Source organism: Phycodurus eques, chromosome 9 (assembly GCF_024500275.1).
Source record: "Phycodurus eques isolate BA_2022a chromosome 9, UOR_Pequ_1.1, whole genome shotgun sequence".
Lineage (NCBI taxonomy): Eukaryota > Metazoa > Chordata > Actinopteri > Syngnathiformes > Syngnathidae > Phycodurus > Phycodurus eques.
In genome coordinates, this window is record NC_084533.1 from 9,917,643 (window position 1) to 9,939,282 (window position 21,640).

Below are 21,640 nucleotides of genomic sequence, written 5' to 3' on the forward strand. Positions count from 1 at the left end.
TTGGCGGAGAGCAAGGTCCGTGTTACAACAATTACTCGCCTTGTATTTCAGTCTGAAATAGTCGCACACTTTCACCATTTTCTTTTTCTTTTCTTCCTCACATTTTCCTCTCTATTTGTCGTCGCCATTTCCCCGCTCAGTTAAATAAAGAGCTTTGCGGTGCTACATTAACGCCCGTGCGTCCAGCTCAGCGAAGCTTTTTGGGACAGTCTCTGCGGTCAATTATTGAGAACTTGAAAGGCTGTGATTCGTAGTTTTGCTTTTCAATGTGTTTTTGTGAGGGAAAATGTGAATTTTGACATTAAAATTACAATGCAAATGTGCTTAATTTGAGCCTTGATGTTTACAGGAACATCTCAATAAATTAGAATATCGTAGAAAAGTCATTTTATTTCAGTACTCAAGCATTATACAGGTGCTGGTCATATAATTAGAATATCATGAAAAAGTAGATCTATTTCAGTAATTCCTTTCAAAAAGTGAAACTTGTATAATGTATACATTCATTTCACGCAGACTGACATATTTCAAGTGTTTATTTCTTTTAATGTTGATGATTATAACTGACAACTAATGAAAACCCCAAATTGAGTCTCTCAGAAAATTTGAATATTGTGGAGAGGTGCAATATTTAAGACACCTGGTGCCACACTCTAATCAGCTATTTAACTCAAAACACCTGCAAAGGCTTTTAAATGGTCTCTCAGTCTAGTTTTGTAGGCTACACAATCATAGGGAAGACTGCTGACCTGACTCTTGTTCAAAAGACGACCACCTTGCACAAGGAGATCAAGACATAAAAGGTCATTGCTAAAGAGGCTGGCTGTTCACAGAGCTCTGTGTCCAAGCACATGAATAGAGAGGCGAATGGAAGGAAAATATGTGTTAGAAGTGTACAAGCAATCGTGACTTTATGGAGATCCAGATTTCATTATCCAACAGGGTTTGGCACCTGCACACAATGCCAAAGCTACCATTACCTGGTTTAAGGACCATGGTATCCCTGTTCTTGATTGGCCAGCAAACTGGGCTCTCATAACACCTGAGCAGTGCCACAGAGTGATCGACTCCATGCCTCGCCGCATTGCTGCAGTAATTCAGGCAAAAGGAGCCCCAACTAAGTATTGAGTGCTGTACATGCTCATACTTTTCATGTTCATACTTTTCAGTTGGCCTACATTTCTAGAAATACTTTTTTTTGGTCTCAGTCTTAAGTAATAATCTATCTGAGATACATACATTTGGGATTTTCATTAGTTGTCAGTTATAATCATCAAAATGAAAAGAAATAAACATTTGAAATATATCAGTCTGTGTGTAATGAATGAATATAATACACAAGTTTCACGTTTTGAATGGAATTACTGAAATAAATCTACTTTTTCATATTATATAACCAGCACCTTTATAGATTAATTAAACATTTTGTGAAAATACTTTTCAGGAGGGCAAATTCCTGTCTAATTTCTACATTAAAAATCATGTTCATTGTTTTGGATTGTTTGTTACCTAGTATTGTAGTTTCTGCATTTGGCGTTTTCGTTTGCTGTCAGCTGCGATTATCAGAATGATCCAAATATATTTAAAAAAAAACTACAACACAGTCATGTGACCGATACTGTTGTATGGGGCAGAGCTAGTGGTGAATGATATCAATGAGAAGGCGAAGGAGATCACAATGAGATGATATGGATGCGATGAGGATGGAGGAAGGTAACCCTGTTAGGGAGGTTATAAATCTGCAGTTAGAAAGGGGGAAAAAATAACAGGAAGGCCAAAGAAGAGAGAGAGAGAAAATGTACATCAGGATTTGCTCCACTTCAAAGTGAAGGCAGAGGATGCTCAGCACAGGAGTTCCTGGAAGTTGAAGACAAGGGAAGCCAACGCTCCAGTTTAGTGGGAAATGGTGAAGGAAAAGATGATTTACAAAAAAGAAATCATGAAATGTTTCGCTATACCTAACTTGAATTAAGCTTTTGACACTATTCGGGTTTATTGAGATGTACCTGTATGTTTCAGAGAGCTACACAATCTACAATATGATACATTATAATGTGCTTATGTACAACTTCTGGTGCAAAGATGGTATTAAGGTGTGAATTCATGTTGTTAATTAAGTCATTTTTCAGTAACTGTCATTTTGTTTTAAACTCAGTTTTCCCTTCACATAAATTCTAATACACCAGTAATATTGTTTGAAATTATTACAAAATATGTTTATACAAATAATGGCCTATCCTTTACAGATATTCCCCCAATTGCCTCCCTCAGGCATATTATGAAATGCTCCGCCATGGTCATAATTTCAAGATCTTTCACTGTGTTGTGTTGTTTGTCCAGAACTTATCTCAGGGCTACACGTCATACGGCTCACACATGGGAATGCAGCCGCACCCGTCCCAAGGTGGTGCCATAGTTCCCTCCACCTATGGGAACCAGAACTTCCAAGGCCCCCACCCAGGAGCCAACCCAGCCGTGGTGGATCCTCTGAGGCAAATGCAGCAGAGGCCCAGTGGTTATGTTCACCAGCAGGCCCCGGGATATACACACAACATGCAGAATGCACAGAGGTCAGTCTGTCATACGCTTTGATTTTTAACTCTTGAACTTCCTTGATCAATACACAGGTTACTTCATCCTTTTGTGCTGTTCAACCTCAGGTTTAACCACCAGCCCATCCAGCAGAATCCCATTATGCACGGTCTTGGTCACATGGGAGGACAGGGCAGCCATCCGGGCATGAGGCCCAATCAGATGCTGACAGAACAACAGCAGCAGCAACAACAACAACAGCAGCAGCAACAACAGCAGCAGCAGCAGCACCAAGCAGCAGCACAACAGCAGCAGCAGCATTACCTCAGACAGCAAGCACTCAGAGTATGTAGTGCACAGAAAGAACCTTTGCTTCCAAAATAATGTGGAAAGGGTTGGCCAGTAAAATATATATATATAAAAATACACGCACACACAAGGCAAGTACAGAGGCAAACTAGGCACAACTAACATGTCACGTAGCTCCCGTAACTCAAACATGGACGGACACACATTGTAAGGTGACCACGTCAGTCTCTTCGCCAGGGGTGTCAAACTCATTTTAGTTCAGGGGCCACATTCACCCGTTTAATTTCAAGTGGGCCGGACTAGTCCTATCATATAAAGAAAAGGCTGAATACCATACTAAGAAATTGTCATGGAGCGCCAAGGAGAAGTAGGGGGTTTTCATTTTTTTTTCACATATATGAATGATAGTGTGTATGAACTGAGACAATTACACTTAGTGTCCTTTTGGGAGGTGTGTATTTGAGGGGAACCGTTTATTTTTTGGATCCAACGACAGTGTCTAATTGAGGGACGACCACTATTTGACCAATTATGGTAGCCCAATAATCCTGGATCCAGACATTTTTATTGAAAAAAACAAACCAAAACTATTCAAAATATAACCTTGGCAGAAGTAATGAGAGAATGTGCAAATGTGTCCAAACAGCAGCAACAGCAGCAGGCCCAACAAGTTCAACAACAACAACAGCAGCAGCAACAACAACCAGTCCAGTCCCAGCAGGGCCCTCCTCAGCAGCAGGTTCCGCCGCAGCAACAGCAACAGCAGCAACAGCAGCAGCAGCAGCAGCAGCAGCAGCAACAGCAACAACAACAACAACAACAACAACAACAGCAACAACAACAGCAGCAGGGGTCAGGTGTACCTCCACCAGGGCAGCAACAGAACCAGGGCCTGGGCATGCAGCCACTGCCTCCACAGCAACCCATGGTACGACCCAGCACAGTAAGACTCGACACAGTGTGTGTTACATGTCCTTCTCATTTTATATTACAGTGTTAATACAGTATCTTAAAAACAAATACATATAATACTAATCTATTTCCTAATGATTTTTTTACAAACATTGACAAATCTGGATTATTATTTATTTATTTCTGGTTTCTGATTGGCTAAAATAGACTCCCATTTACAGTTTATAGCGCAACCTAATGTTTTAGATGTGCATTTGACAGCGTTTTTATATGGATAGAAATTTTAAACCCATTTGGTGTATGTAGTAGGGGTTGAACCAATTTGTCGATTATTCGACGTGTTGACTTTTACTACATTGCAATGACGGTTAGAGCATGGCCTTGATTAATTGCCAATCACTTGGTTTTGTAATTTGCAAAGGTCCCATATTTTACAAAACCAACTTTTTCTACTACAACGCCAATTCCAATGAAGTTGGGACGTTGTGTTAAAGGTCAGCTAGACTCCTTCATTGGAGTCTCGCTGTGCTTGATGATACTGATTGGACTTGATTAGGGAAGCCACACACCTGTCTATATACGACCTTACAGCTCACAGTGCATGTCAGAGCAAATGAGAATCATGAGGTGAAAGGAACTGCCTGAAGAGCTCAGAGACAGCATTGTGGCAAGGCACAGATCTGGCCAAGGTTACAAAAAAAAATCCTGCTGCATTTAAGGCTCCTAAGAGCGCAGTGGCATCCATATTCCTTAATGAAACACATTTTGGATGACCAGAATCCTGCCTAGAGCTGCCCGTCCGGCCAAATATTTCAACAATTCTGTTTTTTTTCTGTCAATATGGGCTGCTGTGTGTACATTTAAAAATGAACTTGAATGATTTTAGCAAATGGCTGCAATATAACAAAGAGTGAAAAATTTAAGGGGGCCTGAATACTTTACGTACCCACTGTATAGTTGTACAAATTCCAGCTGTACCTTGAACATATGTGATTGGACGAGTGTGTCTGTGACATTTGAGCCATCTTGGAGCAGACACAGGGAGAGAGTGCGATTGAGTGAGGAAGCCTTTGCGCAGCAATTTAAAAAAAAAATATATATATTTGTTTCTTTACATTGACACGCGCTGTGAGTTGAGAAAAATGTCAATTACGTTATCAGTTAATCAAAGTTGACTACAAAAAAATTGAGGTTGTTCAACACCTAAGTTTATAGCACTTTTTACACCAGAGTAGGAGGTTATTTATAAAAAGTATGACTAAAACAGCTTGATGACGACCTTTTTGAATACATTGATCCAAATGAGGATGCTGTACTACTTTGAACAGATGCCTTTATACAAGAATGTATCTGTTTTTGATATCTACTACAGTAAAACTAGAAAATTCCTGCTAAAAATTTGAATGGGCCTGCTGACTCTTGCAAGGTTGAAAGCTGCATTTGTGAAAGTGTTATAGTGAAATTATGGGACACTTCCTGTTCATTTTGGGGGCACGTCCGGTTCAATTTATAATAAAGGATAAAAATATATCCCTGTTAATTTATAATAAAAGGATAAAAATATATAAGTATGCAGGACAGTAATATGGGCCTGCTTTCTTTGGTTTAGTTATCCAAGGCTGTTCCTATCACACGTTCAAGGCTCTGACTTGAAGCCGTACCTGGTACTTACACAGTATTATCATATGTGCACTCGCCTTTTAGTTCCCACGTCAGGGCATGCAGCAGACGCAGCAGCAGCAGCAGACGGCCGCTCTGGTCAGACAACTCCAACAACAACTCTCAAGTAAGTCTGACACACATTCACTAATTGTCCCACCTGCTTCTCAGACTTCTTTATAAGCAACTTTTTTTTTTACAGATACACAACCAGGACAGGGCACCAATTCATATTACCATTAGAGTGCATAATTTCTTCACATCGCTTTTGTCACCATCGGAATATGGAAAAGTCTATGGGGGGGAAAAATACCTGAAAGGATAACAATAATGCATTTTTTTGTATTTTATTTCACTTTGTACAATTTTTTTCAGTTTTTATGTATTTCTCATTAAATAACGTGAAGTTTTTGTCTTGTAATGTTTTTGTTTGCTACCTGTATTCTGTATTTAAAAAAAAAAATGTGAAATGAAAACTTTCATGATAAAATCAAGAGAGAAGAAAAGGATTTCTTGTCTCAACTTGCCCAGAAAATGTTTGTATTTTTTCTTCATAGAAACCTTCACCTTCACAATTATATATAACTAAGCCATAAAATTTACCTGTTGGATATTTGTTTGTACACAGTAGTCACGACATTAGGTACACCTGCACGATACAAACATTCTACCTTTATCAAGCTGGTAATTCAGTTATGATTGACAACTTCAGAAAGGCATCCAGTTAAATTTTCTGTTGCTAATATTTTGTCCCATCGAGAAACAGGATTATTGTGAGTCATTTACAGATTGTCCGCTAAGAGGCGCTGTCACTCAAGGATGACTACAAGGACTCCACACTTGCACTCATTTTTCATGAATACAACTAGTGCAATTATATTTCAAGTTTGAACTGAATACTGTTTTGTGTATTACTGTTATAGTTTGTGTACTTTAGATTCAAATTTTCGTCATAGAAAATATAAGGCGCGTCACTCATCATGTCACTATTTTCCCCTCGGACGTTTTCACAGGGAAATAGTCTTAGAAATGCTGTAAAGTCGACACTAATTCACTATCCATCCATTGACATATATCAGCTATGGCCAGCATCTTCACAAGGTCCTTTTTTCTTTAGATTATATGCACATTTTGGACCAAAATATGTTCATTGCTGGGACACCGAATTCATCTTCCTATGCCATATGATGGCTGGACATTCGCATGGTGTTTATAATTGTTTGAACAGATGAACGTGGCATCTTCAGGCATCTGGAAATTACCAGTACCAGACTTGTGCAGGTCCAAAATTCTCTTCATGATATCCTGGCTGATTTCTATTGACTTTCCCATGTTATTACACAAAGTATTGAGAGCCCTCCATTGTGGCTGGTTGTAATGTTGAAGCAAATTCCGTTCATCTGGTGACATTGAACTCATTACTATATTCGCCTCTGTTGTTCTCCACTTCCATCCATCCATTGTCTTCCGCTGATCCGAGGTCGGGTCGCGGGGCAGTAGCTGCAGCAGGGAAGCCCATACTTCTCGCGCCACAGCTCTTCCGAGGGGATCCCGAGCAACGTAGTAGTCAATCACGTAATTAAAAAAAAGAGACCCTTTTGTCATCTGATGGCATCATTGCAAAGCCGAGCGACTCATAACAATCCCAAATCGGCAACATTTAATTTTTTATGGCATATATTTTGGAACTAGAGGAGTATCAAGTCTTGGCCGCAACAGGACTGACGGCTGAAAACGATGATAGGCGCTACTTGGTGGTTTAGGGGTGTAACTACACCCAAAAACCTATTTTCACACTAACAAAAATATTATAACACAGTGTTTACAGTATAATGAAAAAATATGATGTATAATGGGAGTCAGTGGTGACTAGTGGTATAGGAAAATAGTCAATATCTTTTTGTAATGACTGGAAAAATTGGGCGATGGTGCCATTTTCAAGTTGAACTTAACTCTGTGGCCAAATTGCAGTCATTTTCGCTCAAATGGGCCCGAAAGATGAATGTAGCGCGCCGCTTATGTTCAAATGAACGGGAGTGGATGACGAGCCGTACCTCAAAATAGCTCTCGCTCTTATTTTCGCCCAGGTCCCCTTTCAACTCACATTCCCCATTAATGGGGCCAACAATTCAACGCTTAGTGAATTCCGCTTCACAATGATAGACCCCACATCGGACGATCCAAACGCGACGTTACCAAGGACCAATCAGAGCAAAGCTGTTTTCCATAATGAAACGAAGAATAACAGCAATCTAATCAGAGTAAAGCTTATTTGCATATTGCATATGAATGAGAAATTCATCTGTCTCAATTGCCAGATAAAAAAGACGAACTATGATAGCTTGAAAAAGACATGCTGGGCATATCCAAATGATCTTGCAAACCCAATAAAAGGACATCAAACATTATGGGGGGAAAAAATGATTGCATGGGACCGTTAAGGAGTGTGAGTTAAGACCTGGTTCCTAAATTCAGTGCCTTGGGATAATTATCAGTTTTTTTCATTTTCCTTGGCTTTTGCTCATCCCCAACAGGACTTTCCAGGCGATTAAAAAGCACTCCAGTATCGCGTCCTAGGGTTCTCCCGCGGTAGCTCAGCAGGAAGTCCAGGTCGGCCCAGTTCCTCTCGTCGGCTCGCACGCCGAGTCTCGACAGCAGCTTGTCAGCTACTCGCGGCACGACGGGCTGCAGGAGGGTCCCGTAAATCCTCAGACATTCCAGGGAGACGTAGATGATGGAGTTCAGCCAGCGTCGGTCTCCGGCGTCCGTCCTGTTTAACTTCCAAGGCGCGTGGCGTTGAACGAAGCCGTTGGTTTGCCTCACGCAGGAAGCGATGGCCTCCAGGGCTTTGTACACATGCAGGCTCTCATAGTGATGCTCCACCAACGTCGGGAGGCTTCGCACAGCGTCCAACATGCGATAGTCTTCTGGCACCGCTCTACCGTCCTGCTCACTGGTAAAAGACCGAGGGCAGAGTGGCGGGTAGGTCTGGGTGGGGTTGAGAGCGGGAGCGGCGCAGCGATTGAGGAGGCCGCCCAAGGAGTCGGCCAGCTCAGCGTTGAGCAGCTTGATGACTTTGCGGTCCGTGTAGTCGCAGTCGGAATCGGGCACGCCTTGACGCAGCAGGAAGTACCTTAAACCGTCGGTGGTGAATGCCTGCGAGCGCTCAACAGGATCAACCACGTTGCCCAAACTTTTAGACATCTTGGTTCCGTTGACTGTCCAGTGCGAGTGCACGTGTATGGACCGCGGCGGCGCCAGTCCCGCACCGAGGAGGAAAGCCGGCCAGTAGATTGCGTGGAATTTCAGGATGTCTTTGCCAACGATGTGGCGGGCCACGCTCCACCAATGATCGTGGTCGTCGGGGTAACCGGCCACCGTGAGGTAGTTGACCAGAGCGTCCAGCCACACGTAGACGGTGTGCTCGGGATCCCCTGGCACAGGAATCCCCCACTGGAGGCGACTTCTTTGGCGGGACACGGACAGGTCCGGAAGGTCGTCCTGCAGCCACTGGAGAACATCCTGGAGGAAGCGGTCGGGCTGGATGGCTCTGGGGTTTTTCTGGAGCCAATCCAGCAGTTGAGTTCGGAATGCCGACAAACGGTACATGTAGTTCTCCTCTTTTAGCCACTCCACCTGAAACAAATAAGTATGCATATTCAAGTTAGGAACATTGATCATTAAGCCAAACTACATTTTTAACAGTAGAAGCAGCATTTATCCACTGGTGACTTACAGACAGAATTTGCAGAAGCAGAAGACTGCTGGGTGCCTAGTGCACAACCATCTGGAACAGTGACAATTACATTCAAGATAAAGGGGCGTGGCCAGAGAATCTCAGGTTTTAAAACTTCAGACTATCAGATGCTGCTGCCGCCTAGCGCCTCTGTTACTACATCAGAAGCCAGAAAAACTGCTGGTCGACTTAAGATTATTTTTCAGGGTTTTCAAATTGTTTTAAACAGCCGAATACGCTTATGTTTATAGTGGTTATTTAGCACTTTAAAATACCGCATTTTCACGACCATAAGGCGCACTTAAAAGTTTTAAATGTTCTCCAAAATGGACAGGGCCCCTTATTATGCGGCACGCCTTATGTGTGCACCGAGGTCCAACATCTATAAATGTTGTGTGATGAGCGCGCTGCTTGACTTTTTTCTTTTGTTTTGTTTTACTTTTTTTTGACCGCTTGACTGACTGGGAGCATTTCCTGCCGACACGCTGTTTATACAGAGGAAAAGCGGACGTAAAGGGTGTGCGTGACAGAGGACGCTAAAGGCACGCCCCCAGTAGGTATATAGCGCCGAGGTGTGCGTTGTCCAAAAAAACATCGGTTTGGCCAAGGACCCCCGAAAATGGCACCAACGAAGCGCAGTTTAAATTGCAAGCTGTCAGTTATGCGGAGGAACATGGGAATCGAGCAGCCGTGAGAGAATTCAAGAACAACGAATCCATGGTTCGCAAGTGGAGGAAGCAGGAAAACGAGCTTCGCCAAGTCAAGACGACGAAGCTGAGATGAGTTTCCGCGGGGGAGAAAAAAGAACAACAAAACGCGGAAACGAGGTGAGGTGGCCGGAGTTGGAAGACCAACTCGAGCAATGGATTAATGAGCAAAGAACAGCCGGGAGAAGCGTCTCTACAGTCACCATTCGACTGAGGGCAATAACTCGGAGCTTGCCATCGTTCCGGGAGGCTTGACGAACCGCTGGACATCGGTGTAAACAGGGCGTGGGCGCCATGGATGACAGATGGCGAACACAGCTTTACGACGACTAAGAGGCAGTGCCGGGCGAGTTACGCCACAATTAGTGAATGGATTGTGGATGCTTTGGCTAACGTGTCTTCTTGCACTTTTGTTCGAGCTTTCGCACGGCAACGAGACTGACTCGAACCTGGCGTGTTTGATTGAGAACTTGGCTAGCTGTTCATTTCGGATACAGAAGATGAGGACTTTGATGGATTTGTAGATGAGGATTGATCAAAAAATAACATGAGTACATTGTTAAATACGTCAATAAAGTACAACCGAACACAGTTTTGCTCCTGCCGCCTTTTTAAAAACATTGTTTTCGCGTGCATGCATGCTACCGTATGTTTTAAGCTAGCGCATGTTTTACCATGCCTGCGCCCAATAATACCTTATGTATGTATGCCTTATGTATGTGTTAAATACAGAAATAGACCCTGTAACTGAGACTGCGCCTTTTGATATGGTGCGCCTTATGGTCATGAAAATATGGTGTATATTTTTTGTCTTCATTTATTTTTTAGGGTTTTCATATATTTTTATTCGTTTGCAGTATATGCTGATGTTCAAGGTTAAACTTTATCCAAACCATTAGCTGATAATAAATGGGTCAGTTTTTCCTCATACCTACTATTGCAGACTGCTGTTCGCTGTTTGAGTAATATAATTTGATTGAAGCCGTTTCTAACATTCCATGCTACAAAATAAATAATAAACTGGTTTTTGTCACACTTGCCACGCTGTAGTTACGGTTATCCTCAGGGAGCCATTATTACTGCGGAACCATATAAATGTTTAATCGCCTCATCACATTATTACATATACATACAAAGACACTGTTCGGGGAGGGCTCAATACGCGTCATAAAAACCTCCTTTTTAGCTAAACTATAGTTGACAACTTGCTGGAACTGAGTCGCGTGCATGTATTACATACCATATAAACAATGCAAACAGGAATTTTAACAGATCCCATAGCATCTTTGTCCTCTGACCTTTAAAACAGTCATTATGACTAGACATGTACATGATGAATATGATCTGTGGGGGAAAGAAAATAACGTAAAATAAATCAGCCGTCTTTGGCCTCTAGTTTGATACACAAGAAACCACTGCGCTTGAGGAAAAACAGCCAATGAAAGACAGTAGGCGTGACTTACGAAGTGGGGCCATAAGTCTCCCTTCAACTCAGATTTTTGAGGACGCACCTTGTGACCACTCTCCAGCGACACTTTGATAGGCTGGCCCATCGCGTCCACTGCGTCGGCCACCTGCGTCGGCGTGAGGAAGCTCTCGTCTGGCGTGGAGTACCAGCCCTCGTAGCTGCCCTTGTAGATGAGCCCTTTGTCGCGCAGCACGCACCAGAAGTGCTCCACAGCCCGCCGGTGGCGCTCCTCGGTGGTCCTGATGTAGTCCGTGAAGGACACGTCGCAGCTGCCGAAGACCTGGCGGAATCTCTGGGACACCCCCGTGCAGAAAGTCAGGGGGTCCTCTCCTGCCACGTCAGCCGCCTGTTGGATTTTTAAACCGTGCTCGTCTGTGCCTGAAATAAACAGACAACCCTATTAAAGGCCCGGTACGGTACGCTCTGCAGTTGCGTCACAGGAAGAGGTTTGCAACTTACCTGTTGCGAATCTCGACTCGACTCCCTGGAGGAGCTTGTATCTGTGCATGCAGTCGGCTAAAACTGCTGAATACAGGTGACCCAGATGGGGAGAGGCATTGACATAGAAGATGGGCGTGGTTATGTAGGAGCTTCGTTCCTCTTTGCACACCTCGCTGCTTGTGCGATTCACCCTACGTGGAGTTGAACGTGATGATAAAAAGGCGCTCTGTCGCCAGATGACAAGTGCTTTGCGGCTTCTTGTGATGATGCGTAAAGGGGTCCTCATTTTTCAAAGATAGTCAAAAGTGAAATTAATGTTTTGCTAAAGGGCTCGTTTAGCTTGCCCAACCATACGTGACGTAAAAACGTCCGCGACAAGCGACGTGATCACCGGAGTATCACCGTCAAACACGTAAAATAGCAAAATGTTAAAATCTTACATTTCAACAAATTATCAGCGATCAGGTTTGCGCCATGTTAGCGTTAACATGCGACTTCTCAAGGTTGGCTTTTCTTCCGGATTGCAATATACCATTCTTCCAATCAAATCGATGCTTAAAGTGGACACGTGACTACCAATCGGCCAATCAAATTCGGTTTAGGGAACTGAGTTGCGTTCACAGCCTAGGGAGAAATCGGAATTCTAATATGCAAACTTCGTTTTTAGTTTATTCATATTTACTGACAAAATGAACGTGTATGTGTTGTCATACCTTTTAAAATATGTATGTATATTACGTCCTCACAGTCTTGAAATTTAACTTTGTAATATTTAGACTTTATTCGTATACAGTATTTTTATGTATTACAGTGGCCCTAATTAAATGATCCCAGTAATAGTTGTATATCTCGAAAGTTAGTTCAGGTGGGTCCCACAGAGCAAAGGTCTAGTCTAGAACACATTGTATAGTGTTCATATATCGCTATTGCGGAAACGCTATCGACGTTAGCTTGTATTGCTATTTGAGCTGTGTCGCCACGACACGTGACCACGCTCCACTCGCCCTGCAGGTCGTAACGGTCCGTGGAGTGCGGCTTGTGGCTCGGCTGCCGCGGCGGAGACGAACGCGGATGGAGTGGACGTGACCGCCCAGGTGCACTCATTGATTCGCCATGTTCTCGATGAACGTTATGAACTAACGTTCAAGTTGGCTGCGTTGTTTGTCTTCCCCACTCGTGACATAGTCGTGAAAAAGTAGTTTGGGGGGGGGCTGGCTGTCATGTGATGCGGGAACATGGCCTTGTGCGGTTGTCGAAGTGGGGGGAGTTTTTCTTTTTCTTTTCTCGACAGCTACTTTAACGTCGTATGTTTTGCCGACTCCTGTCTCAGATGGAAGCGGGTCGTGTGGACTTCTACACTGGCCTCTCCCTGGCCGTGTGCTCCAGTCTTTTCATCGGCGCTAGTTTCATTCTGAAGAAGAAAGGCCTGCTGCGATTGGCCAACAAGGGATCCACGCGAGCAGGTACTCAAACTCGAGAAAATGCCATTCACATTTCAATTCACATTTCTCTCCAGCAAATATATATATATTTTTTTTAAACTCTATTTTTTTCTTTAATAACACATTTACCATGACGCTGAAATTGTTTTTATTCTTCTTAAATTACTTTATTGTCATATCATAACTGTCAAACTTTGTTTTGGTAAATTTACAGCTATATTTTATTCTGAAAAATACTTACTGTTGTAATATTTTTACTGTCATTTTGTAACTTCATGACTTCTTGTAAGAATACAAACCCAATACTGTCATTTATTTATTCAATGTGGTTCATATATTTATATCTGTAAAATGACAACTATTTCAAATTTTAAAAACACCATAAAATTATGACTTTTCTCATTAATCATTCTCTCTCTTAATCATTAATCAATTCTCACAATTTGATCGTTTCAAATGAAATAAAATCAATATTTTGACTGTACTCTCACAATAAATATACAAACGTTTTAACGACAAAATACACATATTTTATTAGAATACTGTCATTTAATTTTGTAAAACGAAGACTTTATGATAGTAAAAATACTCGATTTTATTCTATAAAATTACTTTATTCTTTAAATATTTTGACTGTAATTCATTAACTTCATGACTTCTTGAAATAACTTAATGTTGTATTTTAATATTTTATATTTGGAAAATGAAAACTATTCAATTCTTACTCTTACTATTCACGTAATTCCATCATTTCATTGCAAAATTTACAATTCATTTAAATTTTTGACTGTATTCTCACAATATTAGATTTTTTTTTCACAATAAAATACACATTTGCTCTCATAATTCAATTATTTTAGTAAAAATAACCAAATGTCAATTTTTCTTGTTACTTGTTATTATTTTTGTAAAAATATGACAGTTCTCATAATCCCATGATTTATTATTCATGGTAAAAAACAAGTCTTTATTTTACAACTTTATTCTCAAAATTCAATCAATCCAACAATCCAACTCTCGTAAAGAACAATCACGTAATTTCATGACCACTTTTTGTTATCATATTTTGACTGTATTCTCATAACATTGCAACTCGATTGTCAATAAAATAAAGCAAACCCCCAAAATATATAGAGTTCCATAATTGTTCTCTTTCTAAATGATACAAACGAAATAAAACATCAATTAATAATGCCATGGAGGACGTACAGTAGAGGAATGTTCATTGTGAAATACAATGAAGTACAAACCTGCCAAATTACACTCGAATTCCTAGAAGTTTTTACTGTCATTGTTTATTATTATTATGTAATAAGGCTATCTTTGTTGTGTCCAGGTCAAGGCGGCTATGCGTACCTAAAAGAATGGCTGTGGTGGGCGGGGCTCATTTCAAGTAAGTTTTCAGTTTTTAACATCAGTTGCACTCGTCATGGTTCTCAAAATGTTTTACACCAGTTGCCATCTAAAAATATACGGTCGTAGTAATACATGTGGTGAAGTGAGGCAAAAAAAGCTGCACACTTGAAATAATTATCCAATTAAAATATATTGCACATAAAAGTTAAATAAAAAACGTACCTAAATAAAAGTTTAATAACAGACACGCCTTCAAGAGTGAATGCAACTGTAGAAAAAAGTGAAACTGAACTTAGGCAGTGATTATTTTGCATTGTGTCCTTTGTTTTGGCAAAAATTAGCCTTATATTTGAGCCCACACATTTGCACATCGTGGGCAGGAGGAAAACGACACGTTGCGTGTTTCGACGTCAACGCAAACTGATTGTGTTCCAGTGGGAGCCGGAGAGGCCGCCAACTTTGCCGCCTATGCGTTTGCGCCGGCCACGCTCGTTACCCCTCTGGGAGCTTTGAGTGTGCTAGTAAGGTACGTCATTTGGTTCGACACAGTAGTTCCAAGCAATCATGTTCTTGTGAATGCTGACCTATTTTAAAATGCTGGATGATGCATCACAGCATATTGTGGCAGTCCCTAGATTCCGTGAAAATATACTTCCTTGAGGCTGTGAGCCAAACAGGAATCTGAAGTTCTACGGTCTTCTGACCACAGCGTGACATTATTGCTTTTCTGTTCCTGGTCATCTTTATTCTTGCCAATATTTTAATCTTGTAAAAATACATCTTTATTTTTATAATTGTACCCTTTTTACCCTTTTAATTTACTTGTCTTTTTATTCTGGTAATGTTATGACTTTCCTAAAAATAATCCCCCCCCCCTAATTCTAAGACTTTATTTACAATAATTCTTCTGGTACTATTACTACTATAACCTATTTTATTCCTATATTATTTATTTCTATTAAAAGAATTATGACTTTATTCTCCTTATGAATGTTTTAATAACATTATGATGACTTTACTTATATATATATATAGACAAATTCCTTGTGTGTTTTGGACATACTTGGCAAATAAAGATGATTCTGATTCTGATATATATATATATATATATACATTTTTTTTTCTCATCATACTATATTACAATTTTATTGTAATTTTTTTATTTTTTTGACTGTATTATTGTACAATTACAACTCTTTCCTAAAAGATACAACTTTATCCTCATAAATTATTATTATTTTTTTAAATTATTGTAAAATTCAAACTTTATTCCTACAATATATTTTTTTCTTGAACTAATTTGACATCATTTTTGTAAAATATTTTGGGGGATATTATAAAAGTATTCCTGTAAAAAAAAATATATATGAATTTTTACAACTTTATTAAAATCATTTTATTATGTTATTCTTGTAAATTTCTTTCTTTCTTGTAATCTCACAATTTATTCCCATAATTCTTGGAAAAATACAACATTTTCTACTGTTAATATTATAACTGCTGTCGTAAAAAACAAAAAAATTAAATTTCTCTGAACTTCTACTAATACCAGTAATACTGTAATCTCATGTTGTTCCTGTTTTCTTTCCTCCAAATATTACATATTATATTATTAATATTATATTACGTCTCATAATTGCGTTACATTATTCTTGTCCAGCTCTGACCCTATTCTAGTGGTATTTTTTTCTTGGTTTCAGTGTAGTCGTAATAGTCTGTCAGCATTCATCTAAACTTACACTCTGTTTTTATTAAAAAAAAAAAAAAACACATCCTTTACAACTAGAGAGGAAGCATTTGTAAGAACTGTCCGGTGTGTTTGTCCGCAGCGCCGTGCTGTCGTCTTACTTCCTCAACGAGCGTCTGAACGTGCACGGCAAGATGGGCTGCCTGCTGTGCGTGCTGGGCTCCACTGTCATGGTGGTGCACGCCCCCCAGGAGGAGGAGGTGGCGTCCCTCAGCGCCATGGCAGAAAAACTGAAAGACCCAGGTGAGATGTGTGCTTCACAAATACCTTTGTGGGAAGTAACCAGTTCGTAATACTTTGTTACTGTACTTGAGTAAATGTTTACAGTATCTGTACTTTATATGTTTTAGATTACTTTTTACTTATTAGTATTACCCTTACTTACTATTCCGCATCCTTGGTCTTCATTAAAAAAAAGTTGTTCGATGTTGTCAGGGACAAAAATGATTTGAGGCAATTTTGTTTTGTTTTATTCCATCCCAAAAACTACGAGTTTCTGGGATTGAAATATTCTCTGCCTAATCTGAGAAAGACAATAGGGTGTATTTTGTAGTTATAAGAGCTAATTTTTTATTTTTGTTTGACTCAGCTCATGGAAACATTATTTTGGTAGCAATGCGAGCTACCTCTTGGTTTAAAAAAAAATATATATATGCTTGCTATTTACTGACTCAGTCCACGTCTTTTTTTACACAAGTATCTATACTACTCCTCAAGTACTGATTGGGAGTACTTTTGTCACCTCTACAGAATACTAATTTTTTTATTTTTTATTTAATGCTCCCCACTAGGTTTCATTGTGTTTGCTGTGTGCGTTGTGGGAAGCAGCTTGGTGCTTATCTTTGCCGTGGCGCCGCGCTTCGGACAGAAGAATGTGCTGGTCTACATCATGATCTGCTCCGTCATTGGCTCCCTGTCTGTGTCTTGCGTCAAGGGTCTGGGCATCGGCATTAAAGAACTGGTCGCAGGGTCCGCCGTACTGAAGGAGCCCCTCTTCTGGTGCTTGCTGGTCTGCCTGGCGCTGTGCGTCAGCATCCAGATCAGCTACCTAAACAAGGCCCTGGACATCTTCAACACCTCTATCGTCACGCCCATCTATTACGTGTTCTTCACCACATCCGTGATGGCCTGCTCCGCCATCCTCTTCAAGGAGTGGCTGCGCATGAGCCCCGGCGCCGTGGTGGGCACCATCAGCGGCTTCCTCACCATCGTGCTGGGCATCTTCATGCTGCACGCCTTCAAGGACATCCCCTTCAGCTGGGACTCGATGCCCCTCTACCTGAGGAAGGGGGCCCGGGACCTACGCCGGGACCCCCGACCTTACGCGGCCCTCCCCGCCCGCGACAACCCTGCCGAGGGGGAGGTGAAGCCGCCTTTGGGGGGCGGCGCCGCCAAAGATGGGTGGGCTTCACAACAACAGAAAGACCCCTAAAGAGAAACACAGCATATATACACGGTGGGCAAAAGTAGGTGTACAGTGGGAGGAAAGAAGTCATTTGGAATTCGTGAAATTTCTGCATCAATTGATCACATTCTTTTTTTCTCCCACTGTACATTCGGCATACCAAAAAAAAACAAAATGCATTTATTACATTCACAGGTTTGTTTTCTCGTGAGCTCCTTCCTGAACTCTATCCTTCCTTTCTTTCTTCCCTCTCTCCTTTCTTCTGTCGCAAAGGCTTTTTTTTTTAACTGTGCATCCTTCCTTCCTTTGCCAAAACCCGCTTTTCTGCCTGGCTTGAACCGGGTCGTAACTCGCCAAATCATTTGGGGGCCCACGGCAAACATAGTTACGCTATAATGCTGAAGATAAGAGTTCCTCCTGACAAATCATATGCTAAACCACCATATTTGTTTCAAAGAAAGCCCTATTGTTAAATGATGACTTGAATGATGATTTAGTAGTTGCCTCCAATTAAATAAATGCCATATCTTGTTAGTTGTAATAATTTGATGGCATTATAAAATAAGTACTGTGACGAATATTTTAGGTCATGAGGTGAGAAAGAGTGAGAATTTCAGTTCTCGCCACCTGGAAGTTGAATGAATAAATGCCCCAGGTGGCACTATTTCAAGGAATAATCTATAGGTTCATTGATGCAGCGACATACAACTTAACTTTTTGCTTTATCTTGTATTTGCCAAAACTGAGTTTTTTTCCCTGCACTTCAATCACATTCGTGGGGAAGTTGGAATAACTTCCAATAATTTTAACATCTCACAAGACCAAAGAAGAATGTTCCCCCTGTTGACTTTGTGTATTTTACATACAAACATGCATGCATGACTGAATCATTTGTAACTTTATTTCATACAATATGTACAATCAAACGTTTAACAGTTAAGCACACCTCCATCCTCAGTCAAGGTGTCGTCTTAATATAAACCTGACCTGCAGTGTTTGTGGCTGACGGGCACGTCTTGGATGTTTGCTTTGCCTCCTAAAATGTTTTCCGCTTGCAAAATCTGTTGACAGCCTGTGGCCGCTGAACTGATTTCCACGTTGACACGATTAAAAAGAAATGCTAGCGACAGAGCAGTCTTGTAAGTCTAAGGGGGAAAACAAACATGCTGTTGATTTGAGGCACTTGAAACAAAACACTGTTGTTTTAGTTTACATGTCATGTTAGAACATGTCCCTAAGCGTACACATTAGTCCGCCATGCTGTCCGAGAAAGACCCTCGACTCCTTTGAGTCTGTTCCAGTCTGTTCAGTATGAACTGGCTGGTGTCGATGAATCTCTCCACGCAGTTGACGAAGCATGTGTCTGTCCTTGAATCCAGCTTGGGCCCTGGTTTGTCCATGCACTTCTCCTGGTGGGGGGGGACAACACAAACGGTATCCCTTAAATACAACACCCAACACGAACCGCACGAGTGTTCAAAATTATTCAAAAACAGTGGCGGCCCTGTGGCAATAGGCCCTGAACTCATGCACAGTGAGCCGAGCCTACTTCTTGTTGCAAGTTTTAAGTATCAAGTAAAACCTGTAAAACAGTAAAGTGAAAGTCTTGTGGACAATTAAACACAAAATAAATCTTAGCTTATGCCTTATACAGACCCTTTCCAAAGAATTAGAATATGATGGAAAAGTGTATTTATTTCCATCATTCCATTCAAAAAGTTAAACTTTCACAGATGATAGATTCAGGGCCCACAATTTAAACAATTTCAAGTATTTATTTTTACATAATTGTGGCTTCCAGCTCATAAAACTCACGAAATCAGGAATTCAAAAATTTTGAATACTTTGAAGAAATCACCATTTAGTTCTCAGTTTTTGTAGTAAAAAGAAACGAAATTAGGGTGACATTAAATCAATCAAAATATGGTACTTTCAAAACGATATGTTAATCTTCAATACTTGGTTGGGAATCCCTTTGCTTGAATCACTGCCTCAATGCACCGTGGCATTGAGGCAATCAGCCTGTAGCATCGCCTGGGAGTTACGGAAGCCCAGATTTCCTTGATGCTTGCTGTCAGTTCTTCTTTGTTTTTGGGTCTGGTGCCCATCATTTTCCTCTTGATAATATCCCATGGATTCTCAATGGGGTTTAGATCCGGCGAGTTGGCTGGCCAGTCAAGCGCTGTGATGGCATGGGCATCAAAGCAGGTTTTGGTGCTTCTGGCGGTAAGGGCAGGGGCCAGGTCCTGCTGCAAGATGAAATCTGCATCTCCATACAGATCCTCAGCAGCAGGAATCATGAAGTCCTCTAAAACATTCTGGTAGACTGTTGCGGTGACCTTGGATTTAAGAAAGCAGAGTTTACCAACACCTGCACTGGATATTGCACCCCAAATCATGACTGACTGTGGATATTTCACACTGGACCTCAACCAGCTTAGGTTCTGTTCTTCACCCCTCTTCCGCCAAACCCTTGGATTTTGATTCCTGAATGAAAGGCAGACTTTACTTTCATGGGAAAGGAGGACCTTGGACCACTGGCCTACAGTCCAGTCTGTCTTGTCCTTGGCCCAGTTGAGACGCTTCCTACGTTGGCACAGGCTCAGAAGTGACGTGACCCGAGGAGCCCGACAGTTGTAGCCCATCTCCCGGATGAGTCTGAATGCGGTGGTTTTTGAAGCTGTCATTCCCGTCTCATTCCACTCTTTCTGGATCTCTGCTAGATTCTTCAATCTTCTCTGTTCGATATTCTGCTGAAGCCCACGGTCTCTTTTGCTGGTGCATCTTCTCTCGCCACATTTTGTCCTTCCACTAGACTTTCCATTGATATGCTTGGACACAGCAAAACTTAAGTGATCAAAGTTCAGGACGTTAAGCCAAAACTGACTAGCTTAAGCGTGTACATTTAACTCTTGTATCAAGTAAGACCTGAATATGGACGTATGGAATATGTCTGTTGCACCAGTAAACATAAGCAAGTCACTGAGCTTTAGTCTAATTGATTTTTACCTTAAAAGCTTCATAAATATGTAACTATTAACTAACAAAAAGACAAGTACAGCGTTCATAATTTCGGCGCTGGGACACAGGTGAATGGTGACTTGAACATATCACATCATTTACTTAACTGAAAAATAAAATGGGTTAGCAATCAAGTCACAATGTTATCATTTGTAGGCAGTAATAGATTTAGCTTGCTACTTCGGGTTAGCAATACTTGATACACTACACGCATTACAGAGCTTGGAAACCGCTTTGCATTTGAATCTGGTCGTGTGGCCTTCATGTTAGCATGTACTGCGCTACATAGTGTAATCCTTGTTAACATAATGTAACCGAAACAAACAAAAAACAGGACCGAATGACCAATTAAAGTCAACGAGCCCACCACTGTCGAAGCTGCGTTATTAGGATTCCCACACAGTTTCTAGGCAGGACACGCCCCACTGCACCATCAGAGTCAGTGTCTACCGGGATACAATAGCCAATCATAGTGCAGCAACGCGTGTCTTGGAGCCAGTAAAAATGGAGCAGGGCGTGTCCTGCCCGGAAACTAGGTGGGAATCCTACTAACGCGTCACAGCTAGCTGGAGAGCTCCACACTTACCCAGCACACTTCCGTCATTTGGTGCACCAGCTGCTGAAACTTTTGCTTTTGAGACTCAATTTCGATGAACTGCTGAAGCTGAGGGTCCGCGCTTGCCGCCTTTCCGTCCATCGTCGAATAAAAGTCTTCGTTCGTTCGAAGAAATCCACCGCCGAAGAGCGCCTTGCGCTACAAATGCTGCTGACCTTCACGTGGATGTGAGCCGCTGGAGGACTGGCAGCAGACGGACCAATCGCGAGGTGCCTTCCTGTGACGTCGTCTTACCTCATATTTCATTACACATAACCCTTATGTGGTGAAAGTCAAACTGTTCTTCATC

The 21,640-nt window shown here is 41.4% G+C and overlaps 4 protein-coding genes across 11 annotated transcripts in view; 2 read left to right on the top strand and 2 right to left on the bottom strand.

The window, feature by feature from the left end:
* Window positions 1-6,224, top strand: part of med12 (mediator complex subunit 12) — a 68,947-nt gene extending 62,723 nt beyond the window's left edge. For 3 of the 8 annotated variants that reach the window (XM_061686729.1, XM_061686728.1, XM_061686733.1), the window contains exons 39-43: window positions 2,341-2,570; window positions 2,661-2,877; window positions 3,488-3,784; window positions 5,458-5,539; window positions 5,615-6,223. In XM_061686729.1, coding sequence (XP_061542713.1) covers window positions 2,341-2,570; window positions 2,661-2,877; window positions 3,488-3,784; window positions 5,458-5,539; window positions 5,615-5,655 — 867 coding nt within the window. In that variant the 3' untranslated portion in view covers window positions 5,656-6,223. Of the gene's footprint in view, window positions 1-2,340; window positions 2,571-2,660; window positions 2,878-3,487; window positions 3,785-5,457; window positions 5,540-5,614 lie in introns of all 8 variants that reach the window. The other 5 variants (XM_061686730.1, XM_061686731.1, XM_061686736.1 and 2 more) reach the window with 5 other exon arrangements.
* mars2 (methionyl-tRNA synthetase 2, mitochondrial) lies at window positions 5,895-12,440 on the bottom strand. The gene is made up of 3 exons (XM_061686737.1): window positions 11,783-12,440; window positions 11,367-11,701; window positions 5,895-9,048 (listed from the first exon to the last, which is right to left on the bottom strand). Exons 1-3 carry the CDS (start codon window positions 12,048-12,050, stop codon window positions 7,864-7,866), a joined length of 1,788 nt encoding a protein of 595 aa, XP_061542721.1. The 5' UTR covers window positions 12,051-12,440; the 3' UTR covers window positions 5,895-7,863.
* A 298-nt stretch (window positions 12,441-12,738) lies between these two features.
* Window positions 12,739-18,843, top strand: zgc:101583 (uncharacterized protein LOC494104 homolog). The gene is made up of 6 exons (XM_061686551.1): window positions 12,739-12,858; window positions 13,095-13,227; window positions 14,543-14,599; window positions 14,998-15,088; window positions 16,392-16,552; window positions 17,101-18,843. The coding sequence occupies exons 2-6, from the start codon at window positions 13,095-13,097 to the stop codon at window positions 17,739-17,741; spliced, it is 1,083 nt and encodes a 360-aa protein (XP_061542535.1). The 5' UTR covers window positions 12,739-12,858; the 3' UTR covers window positions 17,742-18,843.
* On the bottom strand, window positions 18,477-21,535 carry timm8a (translocase of inner mitochondrial membrane 8 homolog A (yeast)). Its single transcript, XM_061686553.1, has 2 exons — window positions 21,322-21,535; window positions 18,477-19,123 (listed from the first exon to the last, which is right to left on the bottom strand). Exons 1-2 carry the CDS (start codon window positions 21,430-21,432, stop codon window positions 18,962-18,964), a joined length of 273 nt encoding a protein of 90 aa, XP_061542537.1. The 5' UTR covers window positions 21,433-21,535; the 3' UTR covers window positions 18,477-18,961.
* Window positions 21,536-21,640: the final 105 nt, after the last annotated feature.